General features: G+C 44.9%; 1 protein-coding gene across 13 annotated transcripts in view; it reads right to left on the bottom strand.

The window, feature by feature from the left end:
- The window catches only part of EVL (Enah/Vasp-like), a 151771-nt gene that overhangs the window by 41942 nt on the left and 93189 nt on the right, over window positions 1-16640 (bottom strand). Inside the window, exon 1 of one of the 13 annotated variants that reach the window (XM_082217280.1) lies at window positions 10380-10886. The exons of the other annotated variants lie outside the window; for them this stretch is intronic. Within the exon in view, the coding sequence (XP_082073406.1) occupies window positions 10380-10452 (73 nt within the window). The 5' untranslated portion in view covers window positions 10453-10886. Of the gene's footprint in view, window positions 1-10379; window positions 10887-16640 lie in introns of those variants that run through there. 13 annotated transcript variants of the gene reach the window in all.

A 16640-nucleotide genomic window follows, 5' to 3' on the forward strand; every position in this document is an offset into this window, starting at 1 on the left:
CAAGCACTGCGGTAAAAATAAGGTCCAGCACTCAGCCTCCTCCTCCTGCTGCTGCCCCCATCACTTCCCCCAAGGACCCAGTACGTTATCTTGCGGCATGGGAAGGATGCAAGTGACCGCAGGCATTCCCACTCACACACACAATCCCAGCAGAGCGTTGTTCCCGTCGGGAATGGGACTGGGAATCCCTGGTGCTGTGCATTTTGTTTCCACCAAGGAGAAAGCCCTACAACAGGCATAGGCAAACTCGGCCCTCCAGGTGTTTTGAGACTACAATTCCCATCATCCCAGACCACTGGTCCTGTTAGCTAGGGATGATAGGGGTTGTAGTCCCAAAACATCTGGAGGGCCGAGTTTGCCTATGCCTGCCCTACAAGGTCCAGCCTCTTCTCTGGTGAGAAAAGATGCTCTAGGGAGCGTCCACTGCTGCCACTACCATTACCACCACCTGCCTCCTTCCTGCGCCCTAAATCAAGTTTCAGGGCAAAGAGGCTAACAGGGTGCCAACCACGAGATTAAGGCGAGAGGGATCTGCACACCTCAATCTGTCTTGAGAGGAATGGGAAAGGGGCCCTTCACCATCTTAACAACATCTCTCAATGCAACAGCAAAGAATGGCGCCTTAATGCTCAGAATCATTACATCTGAAAACTACTGGCAAAAATATCAAGGGGGAAACCTATCCCCATAATTCCCTATCTGTGAGATTGCTGTATTTTATTTTAATTAAATTTGTATATTGTCCTTCATCCATAGAGTCCAGGGCGGTTCACAGCATAAAAATACAAGATGAAAACGCAAAATAGTTTTTTTAGTTGTGCCCATGTTGGACCCAATACAGTGGTACCTTGGGTTACATACGCTTCAGGTTACATGCGCTTCAGGTTACAGACTCCACTAACCCCAAAATAGTGCTTCAGGTTAAGAACTTTGCTTCAGGATGAGAACAGAAATTGTGCTCCAGCGGCACGGCGGCAGCAGGAGGCCCCATTGGCTAAAGTGGTGCTTCAGGTTAAGAACAGTTTCAGGTTAAGAACAGACCTCCAGAACGAATTAAGTACTTAACCCGAGGTACCACTGTATAGCTGCCAGCCTGATACAGGAAAGCAGTGTTTGTTTGTATGTGTGCTGCCAATACAAGGAAATCCCTTTTATTCTCAGCATGGGGGGTGGGAAGGGAGAACAGCAGTTGTTGCTGAAGCTGCAGTGCAGACAGCGCAGTCCCAATGTACATTCTGTTGAAGTTAATGGGGGAAAGAGAAAGTTGGAAAAAGTTGCAGCAAACGTCCAGACTTCTCCAGCTCCCTTTCCCCTCCCTCCTCTCAGCACCCCCTCTTTCTTTCTCATTCAACAGCACCTGCTGTGACCGAGTGACGACAAGGAGGCTTCAGAAGTGGTGTGCTGATTGCTTTAATTGCTCTTGCCCTTTCAGTGCATCATTAGCAGGGGGACTGAGCAGCTGCCTCAGATAAGTCCTGAAGTCCTAGGTTGCTTTTTTTGCATTCAAAAGTGAGTGTTGGTTGCTCCCAAGCAACCACGTTAAACAGGCGTGGGAAGGGCCCAGGGCAGGGAAGTCAGCAAAGAGTGGCAAAACCACAAGGTGAGTTGACCCCCAACTCGATGCCCGAACTCTTTGAGTGCATCTGTGTTGTGTTGACTTTGTGCACTTCCTTCCGTCCACCCATCACCCAAGACGAACCTCAACACATGGCTGACTGTCCTACTTATCAAATGACCTGAAATTCAGCCCCCATCACCTGGCTGCAAACAGCAATTGGCTTGTGGGAGAAAAGCGAGAGCTTCTGTCTGCTTGCTAAACTGCAGTCGTCAAGTCAGGAGGCTTTGGAAAGGCAGAGCTATCTTGTCAATTGCTGGGTCGACAGGATGGCCTAAAAATGTCTTTTAAAATCTCCAGGCTTCTTACATCCTCTCTCACTCCTCTGTCTTTTTCTACCCACTCCACTGAATTTCATTTTTTAAAACCTGACATTTCAAAGGAAGATTGGAAGGAGAGAGGAGGAGAAGAAAATATTCTGTGCAATTTAGAAGAAGAAACTGGGCCAGGAGCCGTACTTTTCCTCCTCTATTCATTTTATCTGCCTTACAAATTAAAGCATTTCCTTCTGGTTAGTATTGGGGGGGGGTGCAGACAGGAGGGGGGGAGAAGAAGAAACCTAAAACAATCTTCAAATTAAGGCCTTAGATCACATTAACCACAGAGTTATGGAACTAAATAATTAACTGTCTTATATCATCTGAGCAATGCCTAATCTTCAAACACAGCAACCGCTCCCAAGGTTCTTTTGATCTTTGAGGAATTGCATTGGAGGAAGTGCTGAGCTCTGCGCTTCAAGCAGGTGATTCCTTGACCGACTTATCGGAATCTGGAACGCAGATTGACCTAAAATTGACCGCGAAGCCATTTTTTGCACACATGGATTTTGATAAATCTCACTGTCCAGATGTTTAGCTGAGAGAAGTTTTAAGCAGACATTAAGTGGCAGATAAAATGCACTGGAGTGCAACACTCCCCTGCCAATTGAACCCTTTATACTAAAGAGAAATAATAATAAGAATAATAAAATTATTATTATTGTTATTATTATTATTAATACCCCGCCCATCTGGCTGGGTTTCCCCAGCCACTCTGGGCGGCTTCCAACAAAAGATTAAAAATACATTAAAACATCAGCCATTAAAAACTTCCCTAAACAGGGCTGCCTTCAGATGTCTTTTAAACGTCAGATAGTTGTTTGTTTCTTTGATTTCTGATGGGAGGGCATTCCACAGGGCAGGCGCCACTACCGAGAAGGCCCTTTGCCTGGTTCCCTGTAACCTCACTTCTCGCAGGGAGGCAACCACCAGAAGGCCCTCAGTGCTGGACCTCAGTGTCCGGGCAGAACGATGGGGGTGGAGACGCTCCTTCAGGTATGCTGGGCCTTTGAGGCTGTTTAGGGCTTTCAAGGTCAGCACCAACACTTTGCATTATAGGGTTGTTAACCTGAGCCAACATCTTTACTGATTTTTTGGGTCCAGATCACGGATAGGGATCCTGTGGCCTTCCAGATGTTGTTAGACTACAACTTCCATCATCCCAGACCATGGGGAATGCTGACAGAGTCCAACATCTGGAGAGCAAAAGGTTCCCCCACACCTGATCAGGTATATTTATGTGATTTATATCTCACCTAGGTGGCACTCCTCATTTCTCTGTTCCCCATTTTATCCTCAGAACAAGCTTATGAGGGAGGCTAGGCTAAGAGATGTTGAATGGCCAGTGGTCACCCAATGAGCTTCATGGCTGAGGGCAGATTAGAACGCTGGTCTCCCAGGCCCTAGTCCAGCTCTCTAATGCATAAACCACACAACTGTTTATACTGGATCTGGTACAGAGAAGTGATCTCTGTGCTGGAAGTTTCAGTACAGGGGCAGACACTAGAGAAAATGGTAGCCTCCACCCATTAGCGGATGAGCTTGTGGGTCCTTTCCGATAAAAATGTGTGCAGTTGTGCTGGTAGTTCACTTGCTGGTGTTAACAAAACCACAGAGGTCTCATGCTGAATGAAGCTGTTTGCTGTTGCCTCTGAATGTACTATAGAGGTGCAACAGAACTGGAAAGCAGAGGGGTTTTTCCATTACAGTGGTACCTGGGGTTGCATACGCTTCAGGTTACATACGCTTCAGGTTACAGACTCCGCTAACCCAGAAATAGTGCTTCAGGTTAAGAACTTTGCTTCAGGATAAGAACAGAAATCATGCTCCGGCGGCGCAGCAGCATCAGGAGGCCCCATTAGCTAAAGTGGTGCTTCCGGTTAAGAACAGTTTCAGGTTAAGAACGGACCTCCGGAATGTAAAGAAAAAGAAGGAACATTCTTTCATGTGTGGTGGGAATGTAAGAAAGTGAAAAGCTTTTGGGAAATGATATACAATGAAATGAAAAAGATGTTAAGATATACTTTTGTAAAAAAAGCAGAGGCTTTTCTTTTAGGGATTACAGGAAAGGAAATAAGAAAAGACTGTAAACTCTTCCAATATGCAGTTACGGCAGCCAGAATACTGTTGGCCCAGAAATGGAAACAAGAGGAAATACCGACGATAGAAGAATGGAGACTGAAACTGACAGAATATGCGGAACTGGACAAACTAACTGGGAAAATTAGATACACCAAAGACCAAAAGTTCATCGAAGACTAGGGAAAGTTTGTAGATTATCTGGAAAATGTATGTGACGTGAACACAACGCTAGTGGGATTTCAAGAGGCACTGTAAAAACAGAGAAGTATTGTTAATATGAAATAGTGGGGGGAAGGGAAGTTTAATGGCAATATGAAAGAAGGGAATGTGTAATTAAAGATATAAATATGGATGATTCTCAGAGACGTTGAAGGAAGTTCAAAAAGAGACAATTTGTTGAAATTTGGATAAAAATGTATAATTGTATGGAAAACTAATAAAAATTTATAAATAAATAAAAAAGGACGGACCTCCAGAACGAATTAAGTATGTAACCCGAGGTACCACTGTAACTTGTTCCATCACTGCAAGGACTTTTGGCTAAGCAACAGAACTTTCCCTCCTCCTCTCCTTTCCCGCACCCACTAAACCTCTTCTGGGGATTCCCCCAACCCTCTGAAGCAGTTTGGGGGAGGGGACAGGGGGCACACAGGGAAGGGAGGTTTCTGTTGTGCACTAACCAAACAGGGTACAAGGGCAAGACAATTTGAGCATACAACACTAATTCTGGCCCAACTGCACTCACTGGCTGCCAATTAGTTTCTTGGCCCAGTTCAAAGTGCTGGTTTTGGCCTATAAAGCCTTAAACGGCTCACCATATGAACCGGTACCCATCCTCTGAGGCAATCATCATCTGAGGCCCTTCTTCATGTGCCTCCTCCACAAGAGGTCCAGAGGGTGGAAAGACAAGAGCAGGCCTTTTCTGCAGTGGCTCCCTGATTGTGGATTGCTCTCCACAGGGAAGCTTGCCTGGCACCTTCAATTAAATACAGCATCTTTAGGCGCCAGGCAAAAACATCCCTCCTCTCTCAGGCCTCTATGGGAGGGGTGCATCGTTTTGCCTGTTACTATTTTATGTATTTTTATTCTGCAAACCACCCTGCAATCCTCAGACGAAGCAGGTACATAAATTTAATAAATAAACATACTGCCCAATACATTTTTCCCCATTTAGTTGGGCAGGCTTCTCTTTATATTATAAGAGACTGGTCAATATTGCAATATTGTTTTATATGCTCGCTGAAACCATTATTATTATTATTATTATTATTATTATTATTATTATTATTATTTATTATTATTTCATCAAGCCCACCCAGACATATTATTGAGCTATGTATACTTTTTCCATTTTGGTGACTTTACCTGTTGTTGTTGTTATTATTATTAGTAGTAGTAGTAGTAGTACCCTGACCATCTGACTAAGTTGCCCCAGCCCCTCTGGATTTTTCTTATATATATTTCTTTTGATTTATATACACTTTTCTAAAGAAATAAAGCCCTTGGGTGCACTGCTTCTAAAGTAATTTATACAGCCTTTTACGCAAGTCAAGGTGCTAGCCATTACCCAACACAAAAGCGCTTTCTTTCCCATTATATTCTTATGAACTTCAAGCTGCTCAGTTGAGATCACACTGCCATTTTGTGAAATTCTGTCAAGCAAGTTCTCCTCACAGGTACCTCTAGCCAACAGAGGCTGTGAGAAGCCAATAACAAGGGAGTTAAACTTAGTGCAAGGCTGCCTGTATCAAAACATTAGCCAATCCCTACGGGACGCAATGCTGTCTTTAAATTTAGCATGTGAACTGTTGGGGCAAACCACTTAGGCAAATGCCAGCCAGGAAATTTCTTGTTCAGTTCTACCTTCTCTGAGGGTTAATTAATATTTTTTTGCTAATAATAGAGCCTTGTGTTTGCTCCGATAAGCTACGTCTGTCACTAGATTTCAGAACACAATTGGGTGAATGTTTTCAGTCTATTCTAATACTCTCTTCTTTTTTTTGGAGTATTGTTAAGGCGCACAGATAATAGTCAAGAGGAATGAGATAAAGAAGCAAAGCATTTGCCCAAAACAAAGACTGTTTACTAAATTAATGCAGTTGTTGGCCTCTGAATAATGCTGACCGCAACAAAAAGGATAAAAGAAAATCATGTCAAATTCGATATGCTTGAGACCAATTAACGTGCAAAGTATTTGGAAGCAGTCATTTCACCCAGCCTTTCAAATAATTACTCAACAGACAAGTCACATTTCTCAGTCTTGCTCATCCATATCCCTTTCTCCTCATTCTTCTTGTTTCCCATATCTGCCTCCTTAAAGGGCCAAGGCAAATTAGATGTGAAATTAAATGCATGGATGGAAATTAATGCCCATGTTTTATGTTTAGTAAACGTATGTTTCAGTTTGTGCAGGCGCACTGTCTGCAGTTTTTCTCTTGCATCTGAATAATCTTGACTCAGGTTGGGGGTCCCTCGTTTGGAGAGTTCCTGCTTCTGTCCAGACAAGTACCACATCTCTCAGAAGCAGCCCACTTCAGTTCAACATTTGTCCAACTGACAGGAGACTTTCCCAACTCTGCCTGGAGATGCTGAGGATTGAACCTGGCATCATCCGCATGCAAGTAAAAGGTAAAGGACCTCTGGACGCTTAAGTCCTGTCAAAGGCGACTATGGGGTTGCAGCGCTCATCTCGCTTTCAGGCTGAGGGAGCCGGCGTTTGTCCACAGACAGCTTTCTGGGTAATGTGGCCAGCATGTCTAAACTGCTTATGGAGCAACAGAACACCGTGACGGAAACCAGAGTGCACGGAAACGCCATTTACCTTCCCACCTTAGCGGTACCTACTTATCTACTTGCACTGGTGTGCTTTCAAACTGCTAGGTTGGCAGGAGCTTGGACAGAGCAATGGGGATTCGAACTGCTGACCTTCTGATCGGCAGGCCCAAGTGGCACAGTGGTTTAGACCACAGCACCACCCACATGCAAAGCTACTAAACTATGGTCCTTACAATCCAAGTATTCTAACTGTGACCCAGATGAGCAGAGGGGGCAAGCGCAAAATAACTGTGGCTTGACGACGGCCACCTAGTGTGATTATCTGTAAAATTAGGTTTGAACCAGGATTTCTAGTTCACAACCCTTGCTCTCAGTTACTACAGTGGTACCCCGGGTTACATATGCTTCAGGTTACAGACGCTTCAGGTTACAGACTCTGCTAACCCAGAAATAGTACCTCGGGTTAAGAACTTTGCTTCAGGATGAGAACAGAAATCGTGCGGTGGCGGCGTGACGGCAGCGGGAGGCCCCATTAGCTAAAGTGGTACCTTAGGTTAAGAACAGTTTCAGGTTAAGAATGGACCTCCAGAACGAATTAAGTTCTTAACCCAAGGTACACTACATGTTTAAAACTAAACATAATATTAAAAGAGCTGTGCTGTATCACACCAAGAGTCAATGTAGTGAGGTATCCGGTTTCTCACAGTGGTTTGGTGGGGCTGGTGCCCACTGTTTGACGTTTTACTGTAGTTTTGTAATTTGTTGGAAGCTGACCAGAGTGGCCAGGGCAACCCAGCTAGGTGAGTGGCATATAAATAAATTATTATTATTATTATTATTATTATTATTATTATTATTATTATTATTATTGCTGCTGCTACTACTACTACTACTATTACTACTACTACTACTACTGTCAAGGGGAAAGGCAGAAAGACCAACAGCAGGAGTTGCCACAGCCAACAACAGGCAGAGGCAACTAATTCTAGTTTTGCCACCTATCCCTGCTAAGTTCTACAAGGGCAACATAGAGAGATAGAAGAGGAGGAAGCCACCCTCCCTAGACTGGTTGCAGGTAGGTAGGAAGGCAAGTAGGTGGAGACTGGCTGATGGCAGGATGGAGTTGGTAGGGAAGTGCCCCGTTTGCCTTGCTGCGGGGGTGGTCAACCTGATGCTGATGCTGTTTATTTATGTAGACCATCTCTATACAGCTTAATATATACAAATATACATGGGCAGTGTGCAGAGAGTATCCGAAGTATCTGAAAGATTGCCTCCTTCCCTACGAACCCCTCTCAGGTGTTAATATCGGCAGAGGGAGCCCTATTGGTTGCTCCACTGCCCTCGGAAACTGGTGTGTGTGTGTGTGTAGGTAGGTAGGTTGCTGAGATGGCCTTCTCTGTGGCAGCCCCTCAGTTGCAGAACAACCTCCCCACAGAGGTGCACCAGGTACCTTCATTAGACTGGTTTCAGCGGATGCCAAAAACACACCTGGCTTTTGATACTAGTGGTGTATTATGTTTAGGACCCACCTGATTTCTGTGATTGTAGGTTGTTTTGAACTGTTTTCAACATTGTGTTTTAACTGTTGTAACCTGCCCTGGGACCTTAGGTTGAAGCACAGGTTGTTGTTGTTGTTGTTCCTCCTCTCCCACTATTTTCCCCTCTCCCTGGAGATGGGTATTCAGAGGCTCCTGACCTCTGTGGTAAAGGTAAAGGGACCCCTGACCATTAGGTCCAGTCGTGGCCGACTCTGGGGTTGCAGTGCTCATCTCGCTTTATTGGCCGAGGGAGCCGGTGTACAGCTTCCGGGTCATGTGGCCAGCATGACTAAGCCGCTTCTGGCGAACCAGAGCAGCACACAGAAACACCGTTTACCTTCCCGCCGGAGCGGTACCTATTTATCTATTAGCACTTTGACATGCTTCCGAACTGCTAGGTTGGCAGGAGCAGGGACCGAGCAACGGGAGCTCACCCCGTCATGGGGATTCGAACCGCCAACCTTCTGATCAGCAAGTCCTAGGCTCTGTGGTTTAACCCACAGCGCCACCCGCGCCCCAGACCTCTGTGGTAGTATACAGCTATTGACAGCTTAACCCTCCATGGATTTGCCTAATTCCCTTTTAAAGCCATCCAAGTTGGTGTCAACAGCCACATCTTGTGGGGACCAATTCCATGGTTTAACTACTTGCCCTGTGAAGAAGTACTTCCTGTTTGTCTGCTTTGTGTCCAACGAATACCCTCATCCCATGGAAAGGCAGCTTGTCAACACAGAACAATAGACTCCGGGAGGTGGGGGTAAGAATGAAACCAGCACACTAGACAAATGTGCCATCCAATCCCTGTGGGACTCATTCAGGCCACCAGGTGCTCCATAAAGTTTATCACGTGGCATGACTATTCTGAAAAGCTGCAGACTACTAAAGGGGTCAGCTGACTTGCACCATGGGGCAGTGGGGAGGGGTGAGAGAATCTCTGTCTTTTTAAAGCAGGGCAGACATAACAAGGAGTTTGCAGCAGGCAAAGAGAAAACAGCTCTGTCACGGTTACTTCAGGCTTTACTCCTGTTACTCCTCTGTGGATTGGGGTGGGGATAATTTACAATCCAAATTAGCCTCAAGAAGTCATCTCTGCTTCACAGGGCTGTAACTCTGTGAGTTCACCGTACTTTATTTCTGCAAGAGCAAGGAGCCCTTCAGTGCTCGGGTCTCACCCTAGCAAGCTTCTCAGAAAAATACTGCGCAATAAGGTGACTTACACTGCAATCCCAGGCATGCCTACTCAGATGCAAGCCGCAGCAAGTTCACTGGGATTTACTGCCATGTAAGGATTGCACCTTTATACGGATACTCTATGCTCCCTACAATATTCCAAACACTTTTGTACATGGAATTTTTCAAAATGAGCAAGTCATTTTTAGAGTATCCCTCATCAGTAACCATGTTTAGGAGTACACAAATATCCAGCCCCCAAATCTCAGTTACTCCCTGTCCCTCTCTTTCCCATCTTTCCTGGTTTTCTTATTTGCCCCCCCCCTTTTTTCCATAATTGTTTTAAGTTGCATTCCATATCTGCTAAAAACCACAGGGGATTTTCCAAGAAGATGCATATCGCACCTTGAGCAAAATCTGTACCGAAGGTAATGCATGATAACCCAACAATTATTATTTGCTCTTATTTCAGCTCTGGGTGCCGTTTTAATAGAAAAGCAGGGTATAAATATCAAACCCAATCTGGTCTCCCCCTCCCCTCCCCTCCCCAAAATATGTTTTTTTAAGTGAAGCGTTGCTTATTATTACGGTTCTCATCGAACAAGGGCGATTCTGCGACAGGGACGTTAGCTTGGACCTCGTCATCGCTAATCAAAACCGTTGTTAGCTGTGCAGAAAGTAAGAATTCTTTGGGGGGCGGGGGGGGGGGAATCCAAGAGGACTGCCACAGCAATATTTCATTATTGTCATTTCCCCAAGGAAGCACCCCCCCCCACAAAAAGTGCCGAGTCGTTGCAGCCTTCGCACACCAACGCAGTGCTTTGACGGGGGGCCTTGCATGACTTGCAATGCTTTCAACCCACATAAAGCTGTACTTACACCGAGTGCTGAGGCTGATGGTGGCCCAACTCACTCCTTTCAGATGACCGTGCCGAGTCCGCCGGACTGGCATGTTAGCAGAACTGAGTTACTTCCCGCGTTGCGGCATGGAGAGCGTGGGTCGTTTAAGCAACGGCGTCCGATTGATTCCTGCATTAGGCATAGGGGATACTATATCCAAATGACACATCCGGAAGAGGGGCTTTGCAGCTGAGAAGGCCACAGAATCAAGTCTGCAGCATAACAAGGGAAATCCCTCGGGTAAGGGGGGGGGGACGACAACCACCTCCGAAACGGTGGGGGCGGGGGGAGAGAGAGAAGAGTAAACCTGAAACACAGCCAATAACCCTAAAGACTCCTTGGGATATTCTGGACCTAAAAAGCCCTCCAATCAGAGCCGCGGGGGCAGGAGAAAACAGACACATGCCTCCCTGAACCATATATGTCTTAGATTAGGCAGAGTTTGAAGGGACTGAAACAGGAGATGGGTCTTCGAGACCCGTCAACCGGCATCACATGTCACTTGTCAATGTGAAATACTGCAGAGTTCGGAGGTCCTGTTTTGAGAAGGGGAATTAGGTTAGGGAGGGGAGAACATGTGTCAAACTTTTTCAAATAATAATAATAACAGCAGCAGCAGCAGCAACGACAACAGTAATTATATACAGCTATTAGCTTCAATTAAGTGGTGGTAGGGTGTGTGTTTTTTACCTGCAAAAAAAAAAAGACTGTTAAACTTTTCAAAGTTAAAAAAGAAAACACTAGCCTTTTATTATAGGGCGGATCAGGGAAGCCATAAGGAATGAAACGACTGCCAAATCTGGAAGCAAGAATTGGGAATCTGTAGCACATTCTTGAGAGCCTGGCTTTGGCTGCCAAGGTCTCTTCTGCCCAGTCACTTATTTCCCCGGCCAATTCTCTAATGAGATTAATCTCAATTAATCTGCAGAAGGAAACAAGAGTCCCAAATCAACAGATGCTGGAAGGGGAGGCTGCGCAGAAATTCTGAAATCTATCGCAGCCACTCTTCAATTAGTGTTTTATTATTAAAACGGTCTCTCTCTCTGGCGTAATATTATGTGTAATTCACCAGCAGAGAGGAAAATTATAAAATCCACACGGAGTCATTGATAGAAGACTCTTCCAAAATCAATCAGAGTGCATGAGGAAAAGCATCATTAGAGCTTTGAAAACGTCTGGTTTTTGCATGAAAACATGCTGGCACAAACTAACAATGCCTGCCATGGGTACGTTCATATCATACATTCAATGCACTGTGACGATACCACTATAAACAGCCGCAGCTTCCCTCAAAGAATTCTGGGGCCTGTAGTTTGTTAAGGGTGCTGAGAGTTTTTAGGAGACCCCCAGTTTCCTCACAGAGCTACAGTATTTCCAGAATTCTTTGTGAAGAGGAATCGACTGCAGGAGCCTGGGAATTGTAGGAGCTTAAAGGGGTCTGCTACAACTATCAGCATCCTTAACAAACGACAGCTCCAAGCCATGACTGTTACAATTCAATTCAAAGTTTATTTGTTGTTGCGGCCATCCCGGTCGTTCCAATGAAAAAAGGAGATAAAAATATTCTGTGCCTTGCTGTGCAGAATATCTGTCTGTCTGTCTGTCTGTCTGTCTGTCTGTCTATCTATCTATCTATCTATATTAAAATACAGACCTGCACAAACAAGTTTTTATATTAAATTGCTTATCAGACTTTTTGATGAACATTCTTCTCAGTTTCCGGGCTGCAACTGAGAGTCTTGCAACAGCCATGACCATTTAAAATGGTAACATAGTGCTTTGAGCGTGTGTTTCTGCATGTGAATTGGCCTCACTAGATCCTAGCCTTTGAGAGGTTCTTAATATCCTTCTTGATGGTGCGAGAGCCACTGGGGAGCCAATTGCTTGTGTAAGACAACAGCTTTGATGCCACAGGTGAGAAACCAATGCCATGGATTGGTCCCAGAGCATCCCATATTATCTCAATGGGGCAGGAAGGAGCTTGGCTTCCATGCTCCTGCTGGAGTAATTCCAGAACCCAGTCTCAATGTTGTTGTTGTTGTTTTAAGCAAATGCTGTGTGTGTGTGTGTGTGTGTGTGTGTGATTCAGTCAATGCTTGGCACACAGCATTGACTGTATTCTGTCCCCTCTGTGCAAATTCTTTTTGAGGATGGTTCCCTGCAGGCATCTTCGCACCAGTAAGACCGAATAATTTCATAACTAATTACCCTTCGCCAGAAAATACTTGGGGCAATGTGCTTCAAAAATATGAAGAAATTACAAGGAAACAGCGTTGCAGGAATCATAGACTTGGGAGGGATCCTGAGGCAATTCTAGTCCAACCCCCCCCCCCAAGCAGGAGTTCTGCTCCCAGCTTTCCCTGGGTGGGTTCGATCTAGTTTAACACCCGGATGCTGTTATATGTATATACACATGTGTATTTGTGTGTACGCAAACACAGAGAGTGAAATATATACATTTTAATGAGGCACTCCAGCCAGTTCGTCCAGGTGCGCTTTTGATGCGCACCTGTGGGGCATGCAGCAAAATGTTGCAACATGAAGTGCTCCTGCTCAGGGTTCCAGCCAACAATGGGCTCTCCAATAGTCAGTCAGCACTTCATGGCCGATGAACCTGCCCAATCCTCATTGTGCTATTTTGGCGGTCTTCCCTCCAAAGATTTTCCTCGCAGCCTGCTGACACCTCCCCTCTTGTGCGTGGATGGTGCTGTTTCAGCTATATAGATGTCCCTGCTCAGACGAATTCACTATACAGTGGCACCTCGGGTTAAGAACTTAATTCGTTCTGGAGGTCCGTTCTTAACCTGAAGCACCACTTTAGCTAATGGGGCCTCCCGCTGCCGCCACACCACTGCTACACAATTTCTGTTCTCATCCTGAAGCAAAGTTCTTAACCCGAGGTACCACTTCTGGGTTAGCGGAGTCTGTAACCCGAGGTACCACTGTAATTATATAGGGTGGTGGCAAGACTTCACACTTCAGTGTGTAGATGCCCTACCCAAATGTGCACCCCTCACATTTAAACCCCAGATACGTTAACGGCATTGCATATTGCACGTATAGTTACAACTACAAAGAGCACCTGCATTTTCTGCATGTATTCTGCCGCACTCACTTAAAGGTTCGCCCTTTGAAGCAGCCATTTCCAACCATGAGAGTTGTGGCCCCAAAGGTTATCATGTTAGCAAAGGTCATTTTAAAGGCGTGGGTGCATTTATTCAACTTTGCTTAACTAGCAACGTCATTCACTAGGCTATACACTAGGGTTCATTTCACAAAGCAGTTGTTCCACGGTAGCAAGTAGGGCATTTATAGCGCATTTAAAGCACATAGCTTTCCCTAAAGGATCCTGGGAACTATAGCACTGCAAAGGATTCTTTTTTTGTGGGGGGGGGAATCATGTGCTTTAAGACTAATGTAAATGATTAATTAAGTACCGCTTACGCATCCCCAATCAACATATCAGCCAGTAAAGCAAATATTGCTTTAGCTAGAATGGAATAAAAGCAGCAGTTAGGATAAAAACAACAGGCAAGATCCAGGAAAATATGAAACACGTTCATATCCCATTGCTTTCAGTAGGAGAGAGCTAAGCATGTTTTAATTCTGCCCATTTGGTGGACGATGGGGGGACAATTGCTTCATTTGTTCCATCCTAATTGATGCAGTAGATATGCATGGGCCCTGTCTCTGCAAATGTGCATGCTATACCTAACACACACACCACCATACCGAAAGCAATAGCACTAGCCAGATTTGTGCCGATGAGCAATACGGTAGGAAGCTTTTCATTCCTGAGTCACAAGTTCCAGCCTGGCAGAAGTCAGTAACAGGGTTGTCAAATGATAGCCAAAAAATGCATTCATGACAGGTCAGTTTGTCTTGCTGGCACCTAAGATTCTAAAATAGACAACTTTCATCAACTGAAGCCTGGCTAAACGTATTCCAGATCCGATTTCAGCAACATAACTTGCCATTGTACATGTATGCCGCAGAGCTGAACAACTATTATTGTAGAAATTTTCATGCATTTTTTTTAAAAAAAAAACCAACAACAACATATCAAGCCATTAGCAGCTGTATAATATATGGCTTGCCACAAACTCCAGCATTCAGGTGTGTTACCACTCAGCATTTAGCAGCAGATCATTCTGAGAACTTGGATTGCTATTGGTTTGCAGGGTGTTTGGTCACAGCCTTCTCCCCACCCACTATAGGAAACCTAGTTTTAAAGTGGGGTTCTCTCCCCTCTCCACCAGGGCACTGTGGTAGGTATCATGTCAACTTACAGAAGCAGTAACAAGAACTAATTCAACCTACCAAAAGTCAGGAAATTTTAATTATAGGAACAAATAAGGGGCAGAAAGCCATTGATTCATGGCACAGGGACAAAAGGAAAGTAAACCAAAAAGGGGTAAAAAGGGGGAGGGCATTATCATTTATTATTTTCGACTCATTCTCGTGCCTAAATGGAATGAAGTCATCTCTTCCTAGAGAGCAACAGAAGATATTGATTATCAAAGTGCTGCTGTTGAAATCAGGCCAATAGGAAGCCCAGATAAAACTGAAGTGGATTTGAAAATCAAGCCTATTAGTGAGAACAATCCCTCTTAGGCTGAAGGAAATTACACATCTGATGAATGCACAAGCGAGCTTCCCAGAGACTGAGCCAAAGATGTAATTCAGAAACTCAACAGATCAGATTAAACTGCAGATAACAGCCAGGGAGGCCTGCTATTCATTCATTCCCGAATGTGCTACATGCTTTGAAAGAGCGACTCTTCCAAATGAATTTCAGGAACTAGAACCCAAAAGATGATTCTGCCACCCCTTCTGAATATGCTACTAAAGTAAGAGAGAAAGACTACTGAATTTAGGGTGGCCATGTTGCCCTGCTTTGCAGAGGACACTCCTCTATTTGAAGGGCTGTCCTGTCCAGGGATCAGGAACTCTAAGAAGGGCGAGCAATTGGACCTTGAAGTTGCCCATCAGCAGTTTACACCTGGAGTACAGACTGAGTGGACACACCTGTCTTCCCAATTATCACAAGATATGCCGTGTTTCTATTTAAATTACAGTATTTATTTCTAAATTCACGGAGGAGTCTCTTGAGAGTCCCATGGACTGCAAAAAGATGAAACCTATCCATTCTTAAGGAAATCAGCCCTGAGTGCTCACTGGAAGGACAGATCCTGAAGCTGGGGCTCCAATACTTTGGCCACCTCATGAGAAGAGAAGACTCCCTGGAAAAGACCCTGATGCTGGAAAAGATTGAGGGCACAAGGAAAAGGGGACGACAGAGGACGAGATGGTTGGACAGTGTTCTCGAAGCTACCAGCATGAGTTTGACCAAACTGCGGGAGGCAGTGGAAGACAGGAGTGCCTGGCATGCTCTGGTCCATGGGGTCATGAAGAGTCGGACACAACTAATCGACTAAACAACAACAACAACAACAACAATTAAATCAACATATGCTAATTCTATGCAAACCTGTGCCCTTTTGGGGAGGGGGAAGAATACATATCCCCCTTTTGGGCCATGGGTAAGTGGCTAAAGTTGACTATAAAGCTTTCTGTTGCAAGGTGTGATGGAGAGTCACACATGGAATTATATTAAGGTGCAACTCCAAACACTCTTGGATGAGACTGATTTTCTAGATCCATTTCAGGCCTGGTGTGGGGAGTAAGGTTGCCTTGGTCGCCCTGTATGTTGGGACAGGTGTGTGTGTGTATGTGTCCCTGTTTGTTCTCCTTGACTTCTCAGTGACATTTGAAACCATTGGTCTTACACAGCCCTCTGGGGAGAATGTCTGAGCTGTCAACCTTAATATGCATGGAGGTTATACAATGCCTGTTCTTCATTCTAATTTCAGAGAATCGTAAGAGTTGGAAGGAACACAGGGGTCATCCAGTCCAACCCCTTGAAATGCAGGGACATTTGGCCGACATGGGGTTTGAACCCACAACCCTGAAATTACGTGCCTTGTGCTCTACTAGCTGAGCTATTTGTGGGGACATTATACAACAAGGAGCATTCATTCTGATTTGTTTGTGTGGAGTTCTTTAAAGTCTCCTAACTAATGCATGGTCTTCAAAATTTGGGTCAGGAGCAGTCTTCCCATCAATCGCTTGTCCTACACTTTTAGTGCATTCCCCCGTCAATTTCCCAACATGAAGAGTCAATTTTTTAAAGATTTGTTGTGCCAGACTTATTTAATCCACAAATCTAAATTTCCAATA

The sequence above is a fragment of the Podarcis vaucheri genome (genome assembly GCF_965113315.1).
Source record: "Podarcis vaucheri genome assembly, chromosome: 1".
NCBI classification, from domain to species: Eukaryota; Metazoa; Chordata; class Lepidosauria; order Squamata; family Lacertidae; genus Podarcis; species Podarcis vaucheri.